General features: G+C 38.1%; 2 protein-coding genes across 9 annotated transcripts in view; both read right to left on the bottom strand.

Annotated features, from left to right (window-relative positions):
* Positions 1-21,543, bottom strand: part of LOC135584232 (transportin MOS14-like) — a 31,117-nt gene extending 9,574 nt beyond the window's left edge. The window contains exons 1-18 of one of the 2 annotated variants that reach the window (XM_065099999.1): positions 21,050-21,543; positions 20,875-20,973; positions 20,278-20,502; positions 20,071-20,190; positions 19,454-19,537; positions 19,310-19,369; positions 18,411-18,539; positions 17,724-17,785; positions 17,499-17,555; positions 14,808-14,928; positions 11,772-11,903; positions 9,336-9,416; positions 8,348-8,461; positions 8,133-8,212; positions 7,879-8,014; positions 4,788-4,937; positions 817-902; positions 75-283 (exon numbers count right to left, since the gene is read on the bottom strand). In XM_065099999.1, the coding sequence (XP_064956071.1) occupies positions 75-283; positions 817-902; positions 4,788-4,937; positions 7,879-8,014; positions 8,133-8,212; positions 8,348-8,461; positions 9,336-9,416; positions 11,772-11,903; positions 14,808-14,928; positions 17,499-17,555; positions 17,724-17,785; positions 18,411-18,539; positions 19,310-19,369; positions 19,454-19,537; positions 20,071-20,190; positions 20,278-20,502; positions 20,875-20,973; positions 21,050-21,283 (2,179 nt within the window). In that variant the 5' untranslated portion in view covers positions 21,284-21,543. The remainder of the gene's footprint in view (positions 1-74; positions 284-816; positions 903-4,787; positions 4,938-7,878; positions 8,015-8,132; positions 8,213-8,347; positions 8,462-9,335; positions 9,417-11,771; positions 11,904-14,807; positions 14,929-17,498; positions 17,556-17,723; positions 17,786-18,410; positions 18,540-19,309; positions 19,370-19,453; positions 19,538-20,070; positions 20,191-20,277; positions 20,503-20,874; positions 20,974-21,049) is intronic. The other variant, XM_065099998.1, reaches the window with a different exon arrangement.
* Positions 21,544-22,119: 576 nt separating this feature from the next.
* On the bottom strand, positions 22,120-26,856 carry LOC135584230 (uncharacterized). 7 transcript variants are annotated; one of them, XM_065099991.1, is made up of 9 exons: positions 26,501-26,806; positions 25,021-25,134; positions 24,851-24,919; positions 24,714-24,733; positions 24,576-24,628; positions 24,428-24,458; positions 24,246-24,327; positions 22,473-22,607; positions 22,120-22,396 (listed from the first exon to the last, which is right to left on the bottom strand). In XM_065099991.1, exons 1-9 carry the CDS (start codon positions 26,685-26,687, stop codon positions 22,341-22,343), a joined length of 747 nt encoding a protein of 248 aa, XP_064956063.1. In that variant the 5' UTR covers positions 26,688-26,806; the 3' UTR covers positions 22,120-22,340. The 7 variants fall into 7 exon arrangements, with proteins under 7 accessions (XP_064956063.1, XP_064956065.1, XP_064956062.1 ...); XM_065099993.1 differs by having other exon boundaries at positions 22,477-22,607; XM_065099990.1 differs by having other exon boundaries at positions 24,428-24,628; positions 26,501-26,809.
* Positions 26,857-27,799: the final 943 nt, after the last annotated feature.

The following is a 27,799-nucleotide window of genomic DNA, read 5'->3' as shown; positions in this document are numbered from 1 at the left end:
GCAAATGTTATCAGGATATCATGACAATCTGAAAGTCTTCTGCTTAAACATTTTTGAGAAATCAACACAAGTACCTGAAGAATGCACAGCTACAGAAAGCGACCGACATGCTGCCGCAGATAGACTAGCATTTTCCATGTGAGATGACCTAAAAAGTTTCTCAAGAAGTGGCCAAAAGAATTCAAGGACCAAAACTGTGTCATCCTCAACATGATTAACAGCGCGAGGAATCACTAGATGGACAGCGGGAGGAGCCAGTAGATGGCGAAGTACAGACCCAATCCTGAAAAGAGTTAGATGGACTTAGTTTTGTCTAAGTGGATGCTGAAAACATTATAAACAAAGCACAAAATGTAAGATTAAGCTTCGTAGGCTTTTCTACACACCAATACCAAATGAGTCCAATAAACAATTTTACAAAAAGTATGCAGATAACAGAACTAAGTATTTGCCAACCGTGAAGTCAAATTGTGTAGCAACAGTATTAGCAGAGAAAGAAATGAAAGAGCATAAGAAGTTTGCAACAAGTAAAATCAGAAGGTAATGACTTGAGAACTTATTAGTAAACTGTAAAAGCTTAATTGTTCTTAGTCAAATTGATGTTGCCCCCATGATAAACTTGGTGATCAGACCAAATTTTAGCTGGCATCTCATATGGCAAAGAATATGATAATGTCTTGAGGCAACGACTTCTAAGCATGTCTGTGTCAATAATACACCTAAATTTGTAGGATATCCTTGCCTTTAAGAAACAGCAAATAGCTTGGATATCTCTATGTAGGCAACATACAGTATAACAACTTTATTGAAACCAACCTGTATAACCCCCTGACAGCAGAGCTTAAAGTCTGTGTGTAAGCAGAAGGGTTTCGCTTCAGAGGTTCTTCACGATCTGCATCTATCTGATAAAGAAATATAACAAACTTGTCAAAGCTGCAGGTGCTCAAATGAGTAGGGGTTGTCAAACTCAGATAAAAACAAGACTAGATAGATTCAAGGATTTGTTTAATGAATTTAAAAGCAAGATGAACCATCCTAGCTTTCTGCAACTCTCCTCAACCTTTTATAAGGGAAAGCAACATACAAAGTCCACTGGCTTCTTCAAAAGAACCTTGCTAGACCTTGACAATTTTGCTCTAAAACAAATCCATAGCAACAACAAGTCATTGTCTGCAGTCCAGAATCGACTATGTGGCAACCCACCACGTGAAGCAGGGCCTGGGGAAGGTAGATGCACAAGGACCTGCCCTACATGCGAATATACAAAGCCTTACCACCTGCATTTGGAGAGGTTGCTTCTATGGTTCAAACGAATGAGGCCAAGATTGAGAAGTTTATGCAGGATTACAAATATGAAAAGGCTTATTAGTGGACAACTGCAAATTAAAACTTGTTAGAAATGATGATTAAGAATCTAATATTTTTTGCCATCCCAACTTAGCATGATTATCCTACATTTATTCATCTAGTAACTTGTCAGTGAATACTTAAACCAAACATTTCAATCAGTATTTGTTTAAATGTAGGTTCAACCCTCATATGGCATATGCAAAACTAATTGACTCCACAAACTGTTCAAGAAAGAGATTCCATATGAAGTCTCAAATGAGCTTTTATTACATTAATTCTCAAATGAGCTCATGCATAGGTTTATTTATTTCAATAAAATACAGCACAAGTCTCATAAGCAAGAAAACATTCTCAATGGTCAACCCATCTATCATAAAGGTAAGCTAGCTTTCTAAGGTCATTGTGATTGCAAAAGCAAAATAATTAAAACATGAAATTAAAGATGATGATGTGCATCAAGGTTAAATTTGGATCAGCTCATCCATCCAATTCAAGTGGAGCTGGATAATGTTCTATAACTATTGTCCATCAAATTTTGTATTTGCATCCAAATTTTACTATCTAAGATGGGTTGATTTCTATCAGTAATTGGATATCTGAGTACATCTCAAAGTGTAAGATCTATCCATATTAACTTAAGTAAGAGAGTTATTACCTTTTTTCTACAAAACTTTCATATTAGCTTTGATGCTTTTATACAAAGAAAAACAATTATAAAGATTTGAGTTAATATCTTAAACATTGATGATAATATACTTGATTCATGTTATAGTTACATTAAAATCCATCTTATATCCAAAATGACGTCTGTAGTATATCGTATATGCAAGGTTCAGTACGGATGACATTTACCAATATATGGAACAAGGTAAAGTGGGCGGTACACTTAGTACACCCAGCATAGGGCCAATATCAGTCAATACAGGAATAATACCATGTGGTATATGATGGTACAAGTTATGCACCAAGCAGTTTTTTTTTGTTCTTTTAGTATTTCTATTTTTTTGAAACTCGATACGTATCGACACACCAACACTCGGTACATCTGTATGGACCACTCCTGACCGGTACAGTCCCAATACACAAAATTGTGAAAATTACATATTGTATCTGTCTTCTTTTTCAAGAAATATGAATGCTGAATTTTCTAATATTTAGTCTATATCAATTTTCTAATATTTAGATTCACGTACATTGATGAAAAGTGGATATGGATATGAATTTTCTAATATTTAGTCTATATCAAGTCTCTTTTCATCCCCAGTGGGGCATAATGGTGCATAGAAAGAACAATCTGGTGATTGTTACCAGGTATGTGGGAGCCTTGCTTCATTTTTTTTGTCATATATAGTGTGGCTTTCCTGGAAGATCTGCTAGACACCAGATTTCACTTGACTGGTGTCATCAAAGTCACTAAGCGCTAAGGTTCCAAAGCGCTTGAAGCTACGCAAAGTAAGGCGCTTGCGAATATAATATTATAAAAAATATATATAACTAATAAAAGCATTAAAAAATAATGATAAAAGCAATCATTAAAATAAAATAAAATGGGAGGCATTAACCATGATATGTAATTTCGAATAGTACATCCCGGTACGAGCGGTATGTACCGGTCCGACGGCATACCGATACGCGGACCGCCCGCTACCGGATGGACTGTGCTACAGTAAGAGAAAAAAATATTTAAAATCGTTCGATAAGCCTTAGTGTACGGCTCGATATGCCGGTACCGTACCGTACCGAGCCAACCTCGAAACACCGGTATGGTACGGTATTGCATACCTTGGCATTAACTATGATTGTCATGATTCAAGATCCTAAAATTGCAATGAAAGCCTACTAATCAACACAATTTATAAATTATTACTGACAAAAGTTAACATTACTATATTACCAAGGTTACCTATTATTAATAAGACTCAACTATTATTAATAAGAATTAATGACAAGAACAAGATAAAGAGCAAGGTATACCAGCAATGTGTAGAGGTGACTGAGAGGAGAGGTGCAGTAGTGGAGAAGAGCAATGGAGTCTGGTTGAGTCCAAAGGCAGAGAGAAGATCCTATCATGAATAGGATGTGGCACCGAGGGGTGCTATCACACACAATGGGGTGTTTGGGGGGAGGGGAGTCTTTGCATGTGACGGGATGGGGAGGCATCGCCAGCAGGAAGGGTGTACGGGGTTGCATCCACGAGAGGCGATGCTGTTGATGGTGGGATTAGGGCTCACGAGGGCACCTGGTATTTGGCTTGGTTGAACTGAACCAATTAGTTTAGTTTCAACCAAGGTCCGCAATACCATACCGTACCGGAGTTTCGACCTGGGCTCGGTACCGGTACGGTACGGTATACCGAGCAGCTACAGCACTGCTACAGTTCTGCTCCAGTGTCGGACCGGTAACAGGCGGTCCGCGTACCTGACGCTTGTCGGACCGGTACGTACCGCCCGTACCGGGCGGTACAGTCCGGTACTGCAGACCATGGTTTCAACTCAAGCCCAAGTGGCATTTTTGGGCCTAGTGAGTGTCTGATCCCAAGCATGCACTTAGGCAGTGCCCAATCAAAACACCTCACCCAAAACATTTTCGGGCCTCACCTTGCCCTAGTGCCTAGGCGAGTACCTAAGTGCCCCATGTCAACACTACACTTGAGACCCTTCTTTCTCTTAGCATAAGTCTTTAGATATTCCATTTGAGACATTGATTGGCCAAGTGTCCTATGGATGTTTCTTTCATATATCTTGATTTAGGTTTATGTAAGAAAGTGGAAATTTACTTATCTGATACCACATGTAGTGGTGCAATGTGATCATGCATGATATAATTGAATATATCATGCATATATTCATATGCACATATAAAAGGAATACTCACTGTTCTATATTAGCACTTGTCCAATGAGTATCTTAGAACTTATACAAACTAAAACCTCTATATAGCTCATTCTTATTTATGAACATACAAGTCATCTTTGCTAGTGGAAAATTTTCATTTCTCAGCAAATATTTTTAGAAAAACTACTAGATACATGTTTACCAGTCAAATTGAAAAAGTTTTTGCAGACAACATGTTTTAATATTCCTATATTCAAGTAGACTTTGTATTATAGCAGTCTTTTAGCACTAGCTCTATTGTTTTTTTTTTCAAGATTGGAAGTATCAATCTTCACTCAAGTCAAACCAAATCAAAATGAAGATGAACAATTTCCAAAAAAAAGTAAACATGTGATTGCACACAACTATAAAAATTATACGTACTTGTAAACCAAGTTCTGATAAATTGAAATACTGCACCAAAGTAGCATCACAAACAAGTTAATCTAAAATACAACAAATGAATATTTGGAACCTAATTATGGATGTAAAACTTTTAACAAAATAAAGGGTGGAGAAATGCCTGGAACGAGTAAGTCATTCTTTAAGCAAGGGCAAACATACCAGTTTCTCAATGGCTCCATAGCTAGGGGAGAGCAACCTCGATAACGAATTCTTCTTCAGCTCCTTGTTGGGAATTGAATTAAGAGTAAGAGTTATTGCAGTAACAACTTCCTCCTCTTCTTCTAATGTAAGATTCCATTTCTCCAAGCCCTATAGAAAAATGGAGTACATTACAATTGAAAAAATAATAGAGAAATATAAATGTTCATAAGCATACTAAACTCTCATTGAACTATAATGGCAACACTTTAAAAAGACCGAATCCTTCCCCACCCCAACCAATACACTCACATTCACACCGCTAAATATTTACAGGTGCACTTGGATGATTGTTCCACCACTGCACTGGCGTTCTAGATTTTGTTGCCGATTAAAAAATTTGCTAAAATATGTCAAGATTGTGGCATCAGTCTTTAGGTTAAGACTCGGTTCAGAGCAAGTGGTGAAATCATACTCCTCCATGGATTTACTATATAGCTGAACTTATCTCCATGAAAAATGTTCAGATGATGGCGACAAATTTCCTTAGTCAATTATGTCAGGTAAAATTACTTGCTCTCATTTTCTTAATTTCTATAATATTAATTAGATTTGTGTTTCAGCAAACATTGAAAATATTAAATTTGTACTGCAAAAGTTGAAATGTCCAGTATGTCCTTTCAAAACTACCATCAAAAGGACCCTTCCTAAGGGCATAATTATGAGTCTAAAAAGATACACTTTATATTTCAACTCATTGCATGAACAAAATCTAATTTTACTGATTTCTGCTATTTTAAACATGAAACTGCCTTAAATATTTAATTTATCATTCAGATAAGCTATGTATAATAGCTGAACTGCTATGCACCAAAATTCCACCTTATATATTAAGTGCACAATCTGAAAATAGTTTCTTTGTGTAATGGTCATCAAATTATTCCACCTCTACACAACCAACAGAATTATACCAAAATGTAAGATCTAATTTCCTTTTTCTGGTGAAGAAAATAGGTTACAGAAAATCCTGAGATTGATTTTTAGCTTTAATCCAGTTCAATATCAGCAATGTATTGCAGCATGATGATACTTGTAAAGGCAAAAAAAAGTAACAGAGAATATCATGCATCATCAGATCAGGCAAACAAGGAGTCAATTGACTTCCCATTCTCTTAATCACTTTCAACCTCTTCTTTTATTATTTCACAAGTAGTTAGGTGGTTGGATATAAAGGTTAACCAACCAAGAACTGAGTATGCTTTCCTCTCACATGAGAAGATGCATGTAAATTAATTATAGCAGTGCTAGATCTTGGCCAAGTTCACAAGTGATTAGATTAAACTAATCATCTGGTAAGCATTTGTTGCTTTCCCAAGATTCAATATGCATAAATTATAACTACCATATTTGCATTATCAAATGTTCATCTGACATGATTTTGACAAGAGACATACGTAACATAGAAACAAGAAAAGAAAACAAAATCTTCATGGTCCGCTAAGGTAGCTGTAACGAACTTAATAACCCATCAAGTTAGTCTTTTGCACCAATTGGTAATAATAATTCTCACATCCGATTGGTTAGTGCATTGTTGCACAAGTAATGGGCTTCAGATTCAAGTCCATGTGTGAGTATCTTGTATGTCATTTAATATAATATTTTTAAAAAAAGTCAATAAATTGTAAACTAAAGAATTAATTATAGCTGTTCCAAAAAGATATATGATTATATGTGCAATTTTTCCAAAATGCAAAGGTAATATGATGCTTGGTATTCCAAAGGGTTTTTGCACTATAAGTCATTTTCGATTGGCATAACGAGGTCAATATTTGTCCTTTTTTTTCATGAACAGAGTTTTATTTGTCCAAAAAAGTCAAAATGGTAATGAAGTAAAACAAACAGCAGAATTAGCGATAACATATTTTGGAGTCATCACCAGCGTCAAATAGAGCACATTGTTGAATGGGCTCTGTCAGCAGTAGGTTTGGAACTAAGAAAACAAGTCTGAGGGTACTCGTGCATTCATGCGTCAGCTCTTACTTCTCAACAGCCTGTGCATACAACTTAGGCACCAAAAGAAAAAGGGTCAGGATTGCCCAGAACTGATTGGGCCATCTGATTCAACTTGATCTGGTCTCCAGATCACTTGTCCAAAAATCAAGCTCATTGATTTCGGCTTGTGTAGATTTTAATCAAATTAAATATTTAAATTGGTCAGCAGAGATCATAATCAGTCAATTTCAAAAATTTTAATATATGCTTCTTTAGACAAATCTGAAGATGAATTTCTCTCAATGGTCTGATTCTTTGTTTGCTTCTTTCATTATAGATTGTTAAGTTCTAACTCTAAATGAAAATGTTCGCAAAAATCCAAATAAACAATGAACATTTTGGATCCACTCACAGGTTCTTATAATTTGGACGTAACACATTGATCTTTTCATCAAATAAAGACTTCTTCAAATCAGCAAATCCTTCACTACTAAGGATTTCAAACTGAAGTCAATTGTGAACATTGAATTCAAGTTCTGGAAGATCAGCATCAGTTCTGTTCATTAAATTTGAAAAGTAGAAAAACGACAAGAAGAGAAATGATAGAATTAGAAAATCCTAAACAAAGCATACCTTTCCAATTCAATGATCCCATTTGCCTCGTGAATTCTTATTACAAGTTCATGAGATACCATCAACTAGTTGGATCCACCATATCAGCCTAATGGGCGAGTTCTACAGTAGGGTAAGGTATTCTTAACCTAATGTGTTTCCTTATGTGGATAGAGAATTGCAGAAGGTATTTAGAAGCGCTTAGAATTGAATAATACCTCAGTAAAAACTTTTCATTTTTCACTTTTGCACAATAAGGTGAAGAACAAGAAGCATTACATTACTATCTACACAAAATTTTCAAAATCAATGCTTTGCAAAATCTCGTTGCACATAACTAGTTATGTGGACAGAAGTATATATCTATAGTTACCTGAGAACATATAAGAAAAAGCAACACCATAACCATTTGCTCCAATTTAAAACACTCAATTGGTCTATGCAGGTTTCACAATACCCACCATGCCTTATGCAGTAATGATTTCAGTGGGATAAGCAGGACTATTACCTCTCCTATCCAGATCAGGATTTCTAGATTCTGTGGGTCATGAATTATTGCTAAAGCATCTTCACAAAGTTTACGCAATGCTGAGGAGCAAGCATTTGAAGATATTGATTCTGTGATCCCCGTGGCACAAAATAAACTGAAAAGAATTATTAGCACAGAAGATGAATGTAATCATGTGATTCAAAAGAAACTAGAAGAAAATCTCCAATCTCACATGGTTTTATTCCCAAATGGTTATTGTGCAAGATACTCACAACAATGGTCTAATATTACTTGGGGGAGAACATATCCACTTGGAATACGAGCCAACCACCTCGGCTACAGATTTGTACACCTACCTAGGTACCAGATATGTCAGTTGTCGTCTCAAATATTGAGCATTTGTTATTCACTGAATACATGAGAATACAGGGACTGTGGCAAAGATTCAAAGCAGAATTTTAGAGAAGCATCGCAAGATTGATCTTACAAAGACCAAGAAGCCACTGCACTCATCAGGTGATCTAGTCGATAGAGCTGTCACCAGCCGCATAACCACCGAGAAGTCAAATGGATATGAACATTGCATAACTGTTTCTGCAACCTGACACATGATGGTGAAATTTTTCTAACATGGCTTCCAAATGACAATGACACACACTGTTACATAATTTAAATAGTGGTTAAGAATTAAATATATCTACTTCTCATCATTTAAATCAGACAAATCAAATTAAAGGCATCCCCAAGAGAATTGTTTATCTAAGATCGCCTACTTAAGCATATTCCATTGTTCACCTAAAATTGTTTGAATAAATACAATGAACTTAATTGTGTCGTTTATTCTTTCTACTATAGAGAAAGTTGGTAAACAAGGTCTAATATGAGTACCACTTATGATGGAACTGTTTATGACAAAGGATTCATATCAAACATTTACAACATGTTACATATCATGACAATAGTCACCGGTCAGAAAGGCAAAAGAGGTCCATATAAGTGGTCCATTCACTTATAGAGCCAGCATATTTGCAACATGACCATCATAGTCATCAAGAACAAGCCATCTTTGTATAAAACTAATATCACATGATACATGCCTCAGGATTGTAGAGGTATGAAAATTGTTTTGTGGCCCGTTGAATTCCTGAAGAATCACTTTCATGTGACTCATGATAGCACATACTTCAAGGTCACACATGAACACCCTAAAAAATTAGTTAGCAAATTATCATAATCACTTAAGCTAGTGAGAAGATAGATTTTTAAAAACTGTTATTGCAAAGTTTGCAGTTCTGCTCTACTGTTCAAATCAATTTTAACTTGAACGACATAGAAAGCTGTTGCTAGAATAAAGGCCATGGATAGAGGCAGCAAGCAAGGTATATCTATTCAATATACATAACAAAAAGTCAAAAAACCGACATCATATTTGTTGATCATTGAGTGAAACCATTTGATTAAAAAAGATTGCATACCATATTTAGGGCGAACATTCTAGCTTCCAACTCTACCCAAGGGACAAATGAATCCGCAGAATTCCATCCAACAGATAAAAGCTACAACAAAATAAATTGTGGACTCAAACATCAAAAATAGGACCCCAAAAGGCACAAAAAAGTGATATTTTAGATACAGGAATAAGCTGAACTAATATAATAAATACACATGACTACCTTCAAGGAATTAAATCTCAATATTTATAAACTACACTGGCTGGTCAGAGAATTTAGTAAGCAATGTTGAAACGAGCAAACCATGATTTCAGCATGCTGACAGAGTAAATCATGAAAAGAACAAAAAAAGGAGAGAAGAGCTTCATTTGTCAGTGCGTATCAGAGCTGCTCAGATCTCCTTCGTAGCAGCTGCAAAAATTCGAAGATTATATAAGTGGATCAGATGGGCACAAATTCAAAGCTGAAGTTGGGGGGATTTAAATGGAGAGGCTAGTGGAAATGGCATGGTTCATTTTAGAAATAATGAAGTCAGCTCTGGTGAAACTCATTTATGTTTCAAAGAAGGAATGTTGCATCACATACCAGATCCGTATGGGCCCTTGGCAGGACCAGTTTCCAAGACGGAGGAGGAGGAGAAGACGAAGGCGCAGTGAAGGAAGAGGAGGAAGGATTAAGAAAAGGGAGGGGGAAGGATGAGGAAGAAACGAGAAGGCAGTGGAGGAGTAAGGAAGATGACGAGGAGGTAGAGGAAGAGCAGAGATTTAAAAAGCGCTAGGCGTCAAAAGGCGCTAAGGTCCTAAAACGCCCAAGGCGCTAGGCGCTCGCCCGAGCGAAGCGAGGCACTAAAATATAAAAATATATAATATAATTAATAAATATAATTATTTAAAATTTTAAATAAAAATATACTATTAAATTAAGAATAATATATTATTAATCTATTAACAGTATTGAAAATTAATAATTTCAAATAAACCTAACAATATTAACAGTATACAGAAGGAGAAGAAGGAAGAGTGTAAGGGAGTGCTGACTGAGAAAAGAGGAAGCGGCAACGGCAGCGAGAGTGTAAGGAGGCAGCGACAGCGGGAGTGTAAGGAGGTAGCGGCAGTGGGAGTGTAAGGAGGCAGCGGCAGCGGGAGTGTAAGGAGGCAGCTGCAGTGGGAGTGTAAGAAGGCAGCGACAGCGGGAGCAGGAGCGGCAGCAGCAGCGGCTAGTAGCGACAGCAGCAACAGCGAGCAGTGGGCAGCGGGAGCAGGATCGGCGAGCAACAGGAGCGACAGCGGTTGCAAGCAGCGACAACGGCGAGCAGCGGGAGCGGGAGCGGCAGCGACAACGAGCAGGGTTAGGGTTGGGCAACGACAGCTGATATCAATTTTAGTTGGTTCGATTGAACCAACTAACCACCGGAGATCGAACCAGACCTAAAATCCTGGTTCGATCGCCTGGTTTAACCCAGGCGCTCGCCCAAAGCGCCCAGCGCCTGGGCTCGAGCGAGCGCCCAAGCGGCGCCTCTTTGAAGCGCGCCGCCTGGAAGTGAAGCGAGGCGCTCGGGCCTCGCCTCACCTCGCCCGAGCGCCTAGGTGAGCGCCCGAGCGCCTTTTTAAATCACTGAGGAAGAGGAAGGAAGAAGAGGAGGTGGTGGAGGAAGAGCAAGGAAGAAGGAAGAAGATGAGTGGTGGAGGAAGAGGAGAAAAAGGATAAGAGGATGAGGAAGTGTACTGAGGAGGTAGATGGCGGCAAACAACAATGGATGGTAGCGGCTGGTCATGCTCCCCGAGAGAAAAGTGACTCAAGCTCACAAGTCGTAATTGAAGATTTAAGTCTTTCTATTGTTCTAATGGGTTGGACTGGACCACCAGCGATCTATGTACCAGTCCGAGCAAAATCGAGAACCTTGGTTCAGACAATGTGTAGTGAAACATACTTTGTTTGTGTTGTTAACTTTATTAAATTTAATAAACTCAGATTTTTAGTTAACCATTTGTAGTACATTAATTATCTGATACCTTCTTCACCCGGTCCATCCTGTGCCGACCATATTTACTAGTCCAGGCATGAACCAATACACGGATCCAACGTGTGCCGACCGTATTTACTAGTCCAGGCATGAACTAAGACATGGATCCAATGCATTTCAGGCAGTCTGGTCAAGTCCATATAAAAGAAAAACTTATAGTTGTCCTAATTGAGTAGCAAGCCCTTGACACCCATCACGCCTACCCCGTGCCTGCCTCCCTATGAAATTACAATCATTACCTTCTGTAGTGTTCTAAATCATAATGAAATGTAAGGAAAAAAATCAAAATTAAGAAAGTCGTAGCCAAATTATCTAGCAATTCCAATTGGTCTCACAAAAAAAACATAATTGCATAATAACATTACATGAAAAAGTAACCACTATGACTAGAACGCATGTAACCAATCAAACAGTCTAAGGTAATAAATAAATAGTACCTTCTGAACAAATGCACCAGACCCCAGAAGTTGACAGATATCAACAAAAAGCTCCTCTAGGTTCGATCTAAAGTGTGTCAATCCATCTGGTATGTCAAGTCCTTCACTGCCATCGGATCCGGCATCAACAACCTTGTGAAAAGGTAACAAATTCACAATCAACAACATTCAAAAGAAAATTGTTAAACTACCTCATCAGTTTCTTTACTGCAGCTAAAACTAAATACTCAATATTGTACTGCAGCATTGTTAAACTAATATGAATAGAATTGTTCAGACTTCCAAGTGTGTCTAAACCATTTACCTTGGCTTGAAGGTCATGCACCTACCCAGGAAATGCTAACGTATTCAAAGTAATTATCAATTTAAATTATCAAATTATCATACATAAAAATTAGCAAAGTCCAACGGCAAGTAAAGAGATTGTCATGAATAATTAAATGTTTTTAACTTTTGATGGGGACGTTCAGTTTACCACATTAAACTGTTTTTCTTGTTCAGTTGCACATTATCAGAAAAAAAATCTCATTCAAGTAACGGTAGATCATTAAGAAAACATATGTCTACATGATGCTAACTTGGAGGAAACATCTACAAAGTGCAAGTACAAATAACTTGCATGATGCAATTTTTGTCCTGCTTTTTGGAAGACAGTTGAAAAGGAATGTAAAAATGTAAGGATGGTTAACCAGCCTTTATAAGTTGCAAACATCAATAACTATAACTGAAACTCTTATAGGCATTTTACTTGAGGTACCTCCAAGCAAGGTTTGCCTTTTCGGGTACCAAACCCATTTCGGCGGAAGGGGCGGTGGAGGAATAAGGAGGAAGGAAGGAAGGAAGAAGAGGAAGAAGCGGAGGAAGAAGAAGAAAGAAGAGGAAAAGAGCAGCGACAGCAGTGGTAGCGGCGAGGAAGCGTCAAAGCAGCAACGACAAGGCAGCGGCATCTTACGTGAGAAGAGGGCTCATGTTCACAAGCCCTAATCTGTTCTTTTTTCTTTTTTTTAATGCTGATTTGGACAGGGCCCCACCATTTCTTTGAATTTTTTATTTATATAACTCGACCACCCAAAACGGGGTGGTCCGTGTATCGGCCCACGCCCGGACCGGTATGTGCTGCCCGTACCATACTGCTTCAGGCAGTACAGCAAACGCTGCCTCCAAGTGAGATCATCCAACTTCATATCTCAATTGCAGTTTTCAGATGTATGTAGATTCTTATGCTACTTGCATTTTCACAATGGTAAATCAAGGCATGATTCAATCATCCAACTCCTTGACATATTTCATAGTTGCCCTAAATTCTAGTCTATGTATAGCATCACCACTAATATTGTGAGATGAAACACACTACCACCCATTATTTAAGTTTCCTCTGGATATCAGGTTGCTCAAAAGTTCACACTCTGAAAGACTTAGCGAAACCTTGCTTCAGACAATTCAACTTGACAGTAATCCTCTGAGCTCGTGCGAAGTTTCCTGCTAGAGGAACCAAGCAAGAGACTTGCTTGAACTCATGCAGTTAGGAACTACTAGAATTCTCCTAATCCTGGGCAGAATATAGGAAAGGAAGAAATTACAATTTACAAGCTGTGTGAGAGGGACTATTCAACTCATTGGTTCAATGACGACAATAAATCAATAACACAACATACAAAGATGAAGCATTACCACATAAGGTTTCAAATATTGAATAAACTAGTATGGAACTGCATTTTCGATCTGATCAAGTACTGGCACTGAAACATATAACTTGATACCAATACAGTACCATTCATCTTCATATTATTTTTCTTTTCAATGGGTGGTAAAACGTCTATAGCGTTCAGTGTACTGGCAACAAAGTTTAAAAAAACTAGACATACACCCAATATGATCTAGGTTTTGCCTGTTCGATGAGGGATTAGGACATGGACCATGCAAAATCACTCGGTTACCCCATCCCCAGTATAAGTTGTACCACCCGGTAAGCACACCATACCAAGCTTACTGGGAATTAAAGAGACCAATACCAGAGGGTACCAACCAGTATCAATATCTTCTTATTTAATTTATGATAGTTGTGCAGCTGTCTTATCTACTTTTATTCTCTTCTATCTCTGTCTTCCTTTGTCTTTCTCCCTTTCTCCTTCTCTTTCCCTCTACCTCCACGCCCATGCCAAAACTGCATGATCACCAACGCATTGCCCGCCATCTCCTCCCCCCAGCGTGCCGCCCCCTCCTCCTGCCTATACACACTGCCATATCTTCCTCCTCTTCTTCTTCCTCCTCATCCCTTCTTCTCCCCCTCTTTCTCTTTGGTCCATAACAATCAGTATGAGGTGTACCATGTTTCAACATGCCTGCATACCTGGACATATAATGGTCTGGCCAGGGATTTGGATCGTTATTTGGAACCTTGACAGTACCATACCAATCTAGTAGATTACTGAGACATGTACCAGGCCAAGAATTTCTTCTTGTGTTTTTGTGCGAATTGTATCATTGTCACATAAGTTAAATATTGGTCCAATATTGACAACAACATCTGCAAATTCAAATGTTTCTTTCAATATGTACATAATACATATCATCAGTCAATGATTTCAGCATTATATATCTCATAAGGAGTTAATATGGGAGCTCACTTACTTTAATCACCACTAATACCATGTTGCTAGAAGATATTCATTTCAGTCAAGCTACCCAAGTACAATGAAGGCCACCAATCCATTATCGATCATGACGGACAAAAAAAATTACATGGCACTACAGTCTATGGTTGCATCCTATGCTAATATATCTATATAGTTTCAATACCAGGGAAAATTCAAAGACAAAAATAACATGCATTATGTGGTACAAGAACATTGGCAAAGCGTAATGCTATTTTTATCTCATTATTATTCAGAGCACCATAAAGCATAGGCAACAATACCATTCCAAAAAAAACAAATAAGTAAAAAAGAAATACAAGGGAATGTAAAAGTTGACCAGAACTATATTTCAATATGTGCAGGAGTATAGAAAAAGCAGGACAAGAAAACAGGCTACCACCTGAACACGCAGTAAAAGGGCATCCAGTAATGCTGAGAATACAGGGACAAACAATTCTCCCACAATTTTCCTATTTGTGTTTTGAAAATCCAGACCCATAAGATAATTTGCTAAACTGCACCTGGAATAAAAAGAGACAAATGATCGCTGAACCTTATCAGTCAATAATTATCTTGTACTGCAAAATTCATTATAATGCATCCTACCAACAAGCCATATCCATAAGGATGGTGGTCCCACTACAGGATAAAGGTATGACGAGATGATACATTAAAGTCTACAGACCATCTCAAACCCAAGGTCTACAGACCATCCCTTTCAGCAAAAGGGAGTCTGCATGAACCTCATAAAGCTGATACATCTACTAGTTTATTGTAAATACCTTTAAGACCTGTATAATCTAAGCATGGACCTCTGTTCTTTCAAGTATATTTGATAAGCAAAGATAATTAGAAAATGACAGAAGTCGTAACTATACAACATTGACTTATACCAACAAACCCTCCCTCAATGATCAGTTCTCCAAAATCCGAGGAATAATATTTTCTTCTTTTTGTAAATGTTTCACAGAAGTTAAATTCCCAAGAAAAAAGTTGCTGAGCAATAAGCCATCTTCTTTTTATTCTAATAGCAGCTTGTAAGTAATAATTAGCTTGTACCTTGTAAATGTATTGGTGATGAGACAATTACTTTGACAATATTTCACTTAATCCTACAAAATATTCACCTTTAAAACTAATCTTTATGATGAACCCTGTACATCTGGATTCTGACGAATTTGAAGATATCTACATTTGCAGCCTCAAAATTTTAACTCATATTTATGACCATGCAAAAGATGTTTGCTCTATTGTTTGAGCTAAGAGGACTTCATTTTTATCTTCCTACAAATCCTTAAATGTAAATCAAAATAAAACAGAAAAGGATCCTCTTTAAACCTTTTGTATAAATTTTATCACCTTGGTGACTGCCTAGGTGTTTAAGCTAGTGTCTTTGTCACATGATCACAAGAATTGAATGCAGCTGGGAATTCAATTATCAAAAACAAAGCAAAGCACACTTTAGCAAGTTTGGGAACCAAAATACTGATCAAGGAGAAGATTGAACAAAGGATCGTAATTTCATACCGTACCGGAGTTTCGAGCGTAGCTCCATACGGTATGGTACAAAGTACCAAGCAGTACACCGGGGTGTTATATATATATATATATATATATATATATATATATATATAAAGGCGGCGGCGTCGCCTTTTTCTGCCCGCATGGGGAGAAGAAACTGAGTTTTCCTTCTCCCCGCGCAAAAAAGGGCGAGGAGGTGACGTTGCCGCCTCGTTTCTTCTACCCGCACGGGGAGAAGAAACGTCGCCTCGTCGAGGCGACGTTTCTTCTCCTCGCTACGTCACCAAGGCTTCTTCTCCCCGTGCGAATGAGAAGTCATCGACGATGCCGAGGCCACGTTGCCTCAGATGAGGAGAATGCGACATCTCATCTACAACGTCCGACAAGGGAGAGCGACAACGGATCGGGATCATCACGGGAGAGCGACGTTGGATCTCCAGGTTCTCCCTTCTCTTCTCCCTCTTCTTCCCCCTCTTCTTTCTTCTCCCTCGGCTCTCCCTCGGCTAATACCACCTGGTAGCGGGCGACGACGGTCGAAATCAACCGTCTCCAGCCAATTTAGAGTGGTAACGGGGTAGAAGAAGCCCCAATCGACGGTACCGCCTGATAGCAGGCGTTCCGCGTACCAGTCTGCTAATGGACCGGTATGTATCACCCGGTACATGCGATATTATTCAAAATTAAAATCCTTGAATTGAACTACTAGATAGTCCATTGAGTGCTTTCTAACTGAAATCAATAAAATTAAACCCAGTAATGAATTCTTAAGTGTTCTCATTACCATAATATTAAAAAACACTATATTGTTGATCAGGAATTGGGTCTTTGGGACAAGATCCATGCCTTATAAGTGTTTAAATTTGTTCAACTTGACCAATTTTATTTTTCAAAAAATAAAGTACATCAATATTTTATATGTTTGAGGTACAACTTTAGTTAAAACTTATGATATATTTGACTTCAGAGTTGGAACTTATTTGACCAAATCATATATGATTTGAGGTACACTGAAAAGACAATCTTGTCAAGCATATTAAAGGAAAAAAAATGAACTAGTTTCAATTAGGTTAGCTTTTCAAGGTCTACATATAAGGGTATGACCATCCCAAAAAAAGGTCAATGACAAGGATTAAAGCAACATATGCCATACCCATGCTAATTCTTGAACCTGCATGACGAATCCAAGGCATGTCAGTTACCACTTTGTTCCTTTAGGTGCATATAGCACCATTCTCTGTATTGATCTGGAAAAAAATAACAAAGAGTACACAAGGAGACACACAAAACAAATCCACCGCTCTCCCTCCCATTCTCCCCTCCCTCTCACTAGCTCTCACCTCTGTTCTTTTCTTCCGCCTATTTACATAACATAAAATCTCTTGAGTTGTGGGTTAATTCAGATTATTGTACTCAGAATTTCTTTTATTGACATGGATGCTTTATAATAACAGAACAGTACAGAATGACAGAACCATAAATCATTATCGATCAAAGCTAATAGAACTAGGAATAGAATTGCTGTAATGCACATCTTGTGCAGATAACACAGAGATTAATGTTATGTAATTACCAGAATTGCAAGGTCGAATCTGCAATCTCCCAATCATCACTAGGAAAACTGACACAACTGTTGCAAATAAGAAAGTATTAGCATGGAGGATTGCTGGTCAAAGGAAACAAAGTATAGCACCTGCAGTTAAGAGACACATTCAAGATCTCGGGCAGGCAAGCCAATTTCATATAAGGAGTACAGAGATAACATTGCAAACAGCTGAGTAATAGATTATGATGTCACCTCAAAAGAGCATCTGCAAGAGCCAATGCTTCAGTGCTTGCTTGTGCAATCAGAGCTGGTGCCTGATACATAAAACAAATATCACCAAACATATGTATGGTGGCTGATACAATAGAATTAATTATAACTCCTTATGGACCAATGAGAAAGTAAATAATGTCAACCATGTTTGTCAGATCATCCAATTCCCATGCACGACAAACTAGCATGTTCTGTTCCAAAACCCACCTTTTTTATATATTGGTTGAATTTAGAAACCAATGATTCCAACTAAGCCTTAGCTAGATCTTATAAATCCAAATGGTTCCAATGTTTCATGGCAATTACCAGCTGATCTGGTTATTGTAGCTGGCTCCAGCAAGAATAGGATGGTTCCAGCTGATTATTGTCAGTTCCAATCAAGTCTTCTTCATTCTAACAAATTTCCAGTTCGATTCAGCCAATTGACAAGACCTGGCCAATGTCCAACTGGTTGTAATTTATTCCAATCCATTTTCATTTTTTATGGTCAATTTTCTATTTCAAGAAGAAAATAATAATAAGGCCAATCCACAATTCTCTGTCGCCAGTCCTGGCAAAATCCAAGTTCAGATACTACCATTACTCCCAATCAAACAAACCTTGAGGGTGTAGTGACATAATAACAATATTTGACATACCATTACAATTTACAAAGAGAAGACTTACAGCTTGTCCGATTTCTGACATCAAGCATGCAAGGCCACCAATTATTTTTTCATCTTTGTTAACCAGAGCTGGTATGAGAAGTACTTCTTTCAGATACTGTATTTTAGTTAATAGAACCTGTGGTAAACCCTGTGACAGTGAACACAAGTTGTAAAAAGTTAAGTCAGGTCAGACACTAACACTCAGATAAAGGAGCACATAAAATTACCAATTTGGAAATGAGATCACAAGTCACGTGTGAAGTTCCTACTGTAAAAGCTAGCCATGTGTATCCTACATGATACCAACAATCCCAGCAATTTCCCCTCTAGTAAACATTCACAAGGTGGACAGTTCTTGAGTACTATCGGGACAGTTCAAATTGTATTGTTGTACAAATAACAATGAAAACAAATGAGAATAAGAACCAAAAATGAATTGATATCATGTCTGTATTATATATTCTCTTGAATACAAGGATATCCAGAGCTTTTGCCAAATCACAAGTTCACCAGTAAATACTATTTACTGCAAACAAGGTATGCATTGTTGTTCTATATTTGCATGAAATTTTGTTTAAATTATTAAAAAATGATCCTGATGAAATTTCTTATAGGATGGCATGGTGTACAAACATGCTTACAATCTAAAATAACATAATATCATTAATTTGTCAGTCTAATTTGATTATAAAATAATTTACTATGCTACACTGACAATGCCATTTATGGACTTCCTTCCCGATGATAATGTTTTATCATTAAATTCATAGAGCAGAAGTATATATATGAATTGGTCTATGACATAACAAATACATTAAGAAATAACATTAGAACTACTACTAGTAAATGTATATAATCTACAATTAAGAAAAAAAAATATTATTTAATAATGGAATCATAAAATGTCGAAAAACATACCTCATACCGACTAACAAGCTCAATGAGAACTTCAACAGCCACATCAAATGAGGATGAAACCTTTGTCCAAACATACAAATAAAGAATTGAGTGAATAAGTACGATACTAGTATAATACAGAAACAAGTAATTAAGTAATTTTACCTGCAACGAGTTAAAGACAAAGCTAAGAAGCGGGTGTGTAGGTAGGGAAGGAGGTGGAATCTCTGAAAAGCATCCCACGCGCACCTGTCGATAAAATCCTTGTTAGAGCAACAATTTGCAAGATAACAACATGAAGAAGCTTAGGTTGCCTCTTTGACAAGAAAATATACAAAGACAAATCAGGTCTTGAATGAATGAACAGACCAGATGAGGCACACATTGATGAATATATGGATTCAAATAAGGAAGAGCACAAAAAAATAATGACCTCAACCGTAAAACACAAGCAGCTCAAATCATAAAAGCAAATTCATACTGCGATTAAGTGGCTTCGTGACAAAATGAGAAGCTATAGCACAAGAGCAAATCAGAATATATCCTTTTGTATGTCCATACTCAGCCATCTTAAGGGCTTCCATCTTAAATAACTCTTCCAAATCTGCTATTTTCAATGTGAAGCTGAGTAGAGTTCTGATTACAATATTTAAAACTAGGGTTTACTAAGGTCTCTAGTAGCTTAAACCAGTGATTGCCCCAATTTTAACTTCATTCACGGTCATTCCACAAGAACCTTCGTTGCAACAAAAAAAGAACCACGAAAAAGCATGCACACTTACCCAGCTTAGCAAGCATCTCAAGATCCTCCTATTTGTCTCACGATGCTTAATTTCATCATCAAGTCTTTGTTCCGATTGAAGCAGAAGGAACTGAAGAACGGTGGGAGTATGAGAAAGGAGCTGCACCACAAGCGAGACCACATCGACAACATGAAGCCATGATGTAAATTGCTGCAACCTCCAACTTACTGACAGAACTCATCAAACCTCTCGTGTGAACTGGCTTCTTCTTGCTGCATCGATGTTGTGGTCCCTGTTTTGGTCCTCTGCCACTTCTTCAGGTAGGACAGTTAGCATCTCCAGCACCGCAAGGTTCCCATTCTCTTGGCTCTGCAGTTGGTGCAAGCTGGAGAAGAGCTGCTCGATGGGCTTCCTGTGCTCGACAGCTCGTAGGATGAGTGCAGAGAGTGCAAGACATATCTGGGTTAGGAGCTGCAATCATCAAGAGCAGACAGAACAAAAGCTTAGTCAATACCACGGCACAAGAACGTATGAGTATATGTATATATGTATATATATATATATATGTATATATATATATATGTATATATATATATGTATACATATTTCGAGCTAAAGACCATATTATGGATCCATAAAACTTCAATATCCGGTCATTCAGATTTGCATGTCCGAAGCCAAAGCCCTAACTCAGAAGCTAATTAACAAACAGTTAGATACACCGAAAAAGATGGCCTTTCTGCGAGGGTTGAGGTGCAAGAAGACAGATTAAGCAGTGGAACGCAGGTCTTGTTCTCTATGGACGAATAAGAGACAGCAGACTGCACCATATAGATATTGTACCTGTGGGGGGCCTAAGCAGAAGCGTTGCGCAGCGCGGAGAAGGGCATTGAGCAAAGCGTCCTTCGCCGCCAGCTGCAGATAGTACCCTTCGTTCTGGATCTGAGCCACAAAGACACCGACATCAGGAGCGCATTCTCGGTCGGAGGAAAAGGCGCGGTTCAGACGATGCGGTTACCTTGCGCCGGAGGATCTGGGCGGCGAAAAACTCGACCTCGAAGTCGAGGGGGACGATGCGAAGACGGTAGTCGGAGGAGGTCAGGAGCGCGGTGGCGACCTCCCAGGCGGCGTCGGACTGCTGGAACTGTACTAGCCACTGGTTGGCGGCCACCCGGTTGCAGGACTCGCAATCGTGGTTGAGCACGTGCACCGCCTGGGCCACCTTGATCTGCAGCTCGCCACTGCTCATCATCGTTGAGAGGATCGGGCAGCGACGGCGGTGGCGGCGGCGGGGGAGGAGGACGAAAAAGAGGAACAAGTACGAGGGAAGGCCGTACCAACGAACACGTCCTAATTGTGTTCGAGAAAGGGATGGTGGGAGGGAAGGGGAGGGGATCCGACGGCTGCGGAGGAGGAAGAAGGGGGTGGGGGAGGGCTAGGAGCGAGCGGAAGGGGGAGGATGAGAGCCTGCTGGGGAGATCCGAGGGCTGCTGATTGGGGCCTTTCGCCCTTTTGCCGGCTGATCAATCAACGAATAGGACGCAATTAATGACCTGCTTCTTTTTTATTTTCCGTATATATTATTATATTATTTTCCTTTTCTACCCCCGAAAGATATATATATATATATAAGCGCGGAGTAAAGCTTGCGATAACTGCAAATAATTCATTTACTGAATTCAGCCACATATTTAGAGAGGAATAACTGTTCACCAAAGTGATCTCAATTCTCTCTCATCATCTCAAAAGCAAGAGAGGAATAACTTTGATCTCTGATCACTCATTTCTATGACTCGAACACTGAGATGAATCAAATTTTCACACGAAATTTTAAGTTAATGGGGACACCAGTTTGGTAATCATCATGGAAAATGGAAGCATAATGATACTAAACTTTGAAGCCATGAAAACAGAATATCGATCTACCACGTAGTATTTACCGATCATATTAGACCATATAATCTGACATTATCTTATTATTTTATCGGGTAAATATCGAATTATACCCATATATCAGTATCATACCAATCCGATACATTAGCCAGACCAATATAAGATTGAGATTCAACCTCATTTTCACTTGCCAAATAAAACCAATCAAGCCTTCTTACCAAATGGTAAAAGAACATGCATGACAGTGTTCTATCAATATGATGGTGGCAAAATGACAGATGCATCTCACTTGCCTAGCCTTTACATTTTGGCCTGTAGTCCTTGCAAAGCTTTTGATACAAGTGGCAACATAAACAAGGCCTACCTTTCCTTTCTAAGAAGTAAGAAGAGCAACACTGCAGAGGCAGAGATCACTATCACCGAGATTGTTGCCTTGTTTTTCTCAACAGCAGCAGTTTGGGAATATAGCTAGCTACAAGTAAAGTTGAGCATCTCAAAACAATATCAAGGCAGTAGTGAGGCATCAACTCTTTAATGCATCTTCTTACACACATATATGTAGTGCGAGTCTGGATCTTCGAGAACAAAACCAGCCGGAAGCTGGCCGCTCTCAGTAAGTGGGACAGGTTCCATGATTGACCTTGGTCGACTATCCCCTCTGGGGCTTTGGAATCCTGGCCTGGCTGAAAAAGGGCAGTGACGGCATAAGCAATAATGATGAAGTTTTGGCACAAATCCTTGCATGCAATTTTCGCTACCTAATGTTCAGAAAAATGTCAACTAAAAGCACCTGAATCTTGAATTTGGGTAGTTAGTCTATGCTGATGCATATGACAAATCTTAGTATATGAGCAAAAGAAGTTCTTTACCCGTGTGCTGTTTCATTAAGTAAAATGAGTTCTCACAGTTCAACATGTTTTCACTTTTCAACGTTCATCAGAGTAGAAACAACTTAAAACATGAAGTGCAATTACAATATGGAATATGTTGAAATCCGAAAACAAATGTATGCATCACTAAAGATCATATGGTGAAGTGCAGGATACTTGAAGCAGTTAAGAACTCTACAAATATATAAAACACAGACCATACATTAGCCATTCAGATAGCCATGCAAGCAATTTCAATAACCAAAAATATGTAGGCATGGGCATCTCACTTCCTACAACAAAAAACTCACTCTGATACCGGAGGTAAATTTCATGTATATAAGGTGAAAGTGAAACTGCACCACAACGAAAAAAAGTACTGAGCTCATGAGTGCTGCTACTAAGGTGAAGCTAAAAGAGTCTGGTGTTCTCTACAAAATTAACTATCAACACACAAAGTAATTAGTACATGTCCATATACTATCTGATAGACATCACTTATGGAAATGCAGGTGAATGGATACAATCTATATTCCACCTCAAACTACTACGTGTAGGTATTTCTTAACACAATTTAATTATAAAATTCAAATAGTAAAATGAACAATTTTTGCTGGAAAAAATAGATCAAAAATATATATATTAAAGTTATTAAACATGATGCATTTGGTATGTGAGGACCTTGGCACATATGAATTTACTAGAGTCATATATTCAAAGATAACATAATTTTCATCATGGTTCATCTTACCGGTCCATACCGATGTACCGACCAACTTTCGGTATGATATATACCAAGTTGTACTGAGCCATATCGACACATAGTATATGAGGACATATCAATGCATTACCTATATCAATCCCCTGTCAGACCGATACATACCGCCCGTACCGAATGGGACGCCGCGATATGACAAACCTTGATTTTCATATTAACTAGGTCTAAGCAAAGTGGTTTAGGATATTTACTATATATTTCCATTATAATCAATCTATAAAGCTAATAATAAATTTTTTATTAAAAAAACCAAAACTTTCAAATTTAACTAAAACATTTTCTGCTCTAAATAAATAAAAAAAATGAATGTTCCACATCCTCAGACAGAAGCCATATATTTAAAAATTCTAAGACTAGAGAAAGTTCATATGAAACATTAAAATTTCTGAAATTCAATGTCAAATGTTCTGTAGCTCACAAGATTCTTTAAAAATTCTCCACGTAATAACACAACAAGGATCAAAAGATATCCTTAAATGAAAATTTGATCATTCAATTATCCCAATCCCGAGGGAAGAACTAGTGAATTATTCCATTTCATAGCCCTATTAACAAACCAAACTACATGCATAACCAGAAGCCAGACATGACTGATCACTTGTCTGATGGTATAATTGAAAAAGCAGAAAGAATAATGCAAACACAAAACATCAGAAGAAGACATCCACACTTACGTATAATATACAGAATAATCTTCCAATTGCATCCTGGTTGGTTCAAATGAGGAATGCGAACAGATGGATCACCATAAGTTATCTGCCAAGATTAGAAAATTCTTTCAGACATGTGATATGATGGAATCACACAACATTCATTGGACTAACATCGCAAGATTTACTCAAGAACAGGTATTTACCAACATATAGATCCCTCCAGGTCTGAGAAGCCTAACTTCAAGGAAATAAGAAATGTCAAAGAATATAAATATACAAGCATAACCTTGAACATATACTTGACATTTTAGATGACTGCAGAAAAAGGAGACAACTGCTAGAGACCAAAACCTGTTCACTTCTTCTAGCATCTGAGAAGCACTGAGTTGAGCATCCATGCCACACTAAGATCCAAACAAAATTACAGTTAAGCTAAAGCATAACTGCTCCTTGATGTTTTGATAAACAAAATTACTATAGAGCACTTACCATTAAAGAATCCAAAGTCCCTAAACAAAATCAATATTGCGATGAGTGACTGAAACAACAACCATTAAAAAGAAAATTTGTGTAATTTATTTAAATCTAACTTGCAATTATATATGATTTAAAAGGTAGTTCAGTACCTTTATCAAAAACACAGTCAAATGATTCATCATCAAAAAAGCTCATGTCCCTTACATCCATTTGCATGTCTATTGATCATAAGGATGTCAAAAGTAGTTCCCACTGCTTATTTAAAATTAGTTGCTGCCATACTCAAAATAATGAATATTAATTACTACAATTAGGATACATCGTAGTTGTGGAATATGCGCATATTTTGTTCTCATCATGTCTATCACAATTGATGAAATGTCAATGTTCATGATGTCTATGTAACCATCCTTCACCATATCCTCCGACAAAACTGTGAGATCAGTTCGATAAACCAAATCAACTTGACAGCAATAGTAATCCATAGTAAGTATCAAAGATAAACAAGCAATGAAATTATCTTAATTTGTCAAGTGAGACATAAAGAAATTATTCATTGAATAAACATAGAAAGCAGGTAGATCTAAGCAACAACAAGGATGCAAACATGGTGGATCACATGCAAAGTTTGTCTCTCCAAATGTATAGAATGCTACATCTAGTAGTGGTGATTTTCACATGAGAATTTTCATAATTATATGCAGCGGTTAAGATATTTGTACTTTGCTTTGTAAGAAAAAGACATCTGAAACAATTGACAATCTACCCTTTCTCATCCACTTTAAATGTCAAATACCATTCAATTCTAAGCTCCTAAATTTCACCATTGTACCCTACTTTCAACCACTCGATAACTATGAAACCTTGTTAGATTTGGATGCATATCCAATCTACGTCATGAATAAATGAAACCTCATCATATGCACCAAATATACATATATAGGTTGACTAATTTGCTTAAAATAGGGTAGCAACAAAGTTTCTAAGTTCCAACAAGAACTAAATTAGGGACCCAGTGACCATACATATATATGTATGTATTCAATCCATGTCTCCTTGCATTCTAATTGTTCCATTCAGGTGAAAAGAATTATATTCCAGAAATCAAAGTTGGACTATAGATTTCTTGAGTATATAGGAAACATGATGGATCCAGAAGAGATTTTGAGAAGCTAAGGTTTTTAGCTTTGATTTGGCTGCCAAAAAGAGCCTCATGGTTATTTGGCAGCAATTAGTTCAACCATCATGAATAAGCAATATAGCAGCTCGAATCTAAATAACATACTAAGCTTTAAAAAGATATCTTCTTATTTCCTTTCCCATAAGTTTGAAGTCCTCCTAACTAAAAAAACCTATTGATCAAACACTTTATACCAGCCAAGAGTACTAAGGGGTGTAACTAAAATATCACTTTTTTGGAAGGAAAAAAAAACAAGAAATGAGATCAAGTTTACATGTCATGCTGGAAATTGCCACCTACAAGCAAAAAAGTTCATGTAAGACCAAGGACAAATAAGTTCACGAATATTCCATCAATCCCAACAGGAATTCATAGCTCAGCACTAACTGTTCAACATCGATCCCAAGGCATGCAAGTCAATAAGAAGAAACATCAAGAATCCTATCTCAAAGCAACCAAAAGTCCGAACCTATGAGGAAAACGCTAAAAGAGGCCCACAAAATTATGATCTTGAGCGAGACGTGGTTCTTTGGCTACATGTTCTTGATTTCTTGAGGTGACGAATGAATGGGTTATAGGACAGGGGAAAAGGGGAAAGGAGGAGGGAAGAGGAAGGGACCAGCGTTGCCGCAGCCGACCATGAGGACGCGGGCGGAGACGGGGACGTACTTCCTGACGAAGGGGCGGAGGGCGGAATAGCGCTGGTACCAGTCGAAGGAGGCGCTGCCGTCGGCCAGGTAGCGGGCGTCCCAGTAAAGGGCGTCCCCGTAGCTGTACGCGTGTCGCTGCGACGACGACATCATCATCGTCTCCTACTCCTCCTCCGCCGCCGGCGTCGCCTGCTCTTATTCTCCTCCTCCCCGTCCTCGCCCACTTCCCAATCGTTGTCGTCGTCATCGATTCTTCCTAGCTATCCATCTATCTATCCATCCATCCATCCATCTCACGCGTGCCGCTAGGAGCCGCCGTAGGCCGTCGCCATCAACCGCTCACCCTTTGGCCTTTTAACTTGACTGCTCCTGGCCTTCCCTGTTCACAAATGCATCCGAAACGAGTCCCGGAGAGAGAAACATCCGTGGCGTGTGATTCAGCTGTATCGCCCACAAGCGAAGGCCCCACATCTAAAGGGCTCCACAGACAAAACCAATCACGAGACGGGTGGAAAATTCGGGTTTATCGATTTCAGTGGATATCGGTTGTAACACACAGTGAACCTCGCCCATGGCCGAATCAACCGTTCGAGATTTTCTCGGGTGATGTCACCTGCGATGGACCCAAAAGCCTGGGGCCCACAATCGGCTACGTGTATAGAGACCGGTCACTCCTGAAACTCTACGGCTGATTCAGTCGGATTGCATACGTTTACGGAATAAAGTCTAAAAATAAACATCTTTTGCACATTACATATGCTATAGAATTGACTATATATAATTTAAAGTTCAAATAAATCTAATATATTTTTGTTATTTAATATTTTAAAAATAATTATTATCATTTATAATTTTAATTAAAATCAAAGTGGTAATTAAGTAAATAAGATTAATCACAATGTCATATATGAAAGGCTAATAAATGCAATTTTATATATTTTTATTGACATTATATATGTATATATTACATATATTCTTCCAAAGCTAGTAGTTTCACTTTTCTCTCTGTAAATTTAAGCTTAATATTCATATTCCGATGAAACATTATTCTAATTAACTTTAATGACTAGATGATGCTACTGGGGGCATTGTGGTATATTTGAAATATTTAACACTTAAGTCTAAATTTATGTATTAAATTGTTATTTCCAAAGGGTACATATGTAAATCCACTTCCTTTTTATGTTTAATACTGGAAGTTGGAGGAATGCTCGAGAAGCTCTTATCCAAGGCAGCGACAACACTCCAACATCCGCGGGATGTGACGC

Source organism: Musa acuminata, chromosome BXJ2-3, assembly GCF_036884655.1.
Source record: "Musa acuminata AAA Group cultivar baxijiao chromosome BXJ2-3, Cavendish_Baxijiao_AAA, whole genome shotgun sequence".
In the NCBI taxonomy this organism is placed as follows: Eukaryota; Viridiplantae; Streptophyta; class Magnoliopsida; order Zingiberales; family Musaceae; genus Musa; species Musa acuminata.
Note: the sequence above shows the minus strand (reverse complement) of the source record. Positions and strands in the feature narration are given on the sequence as shown.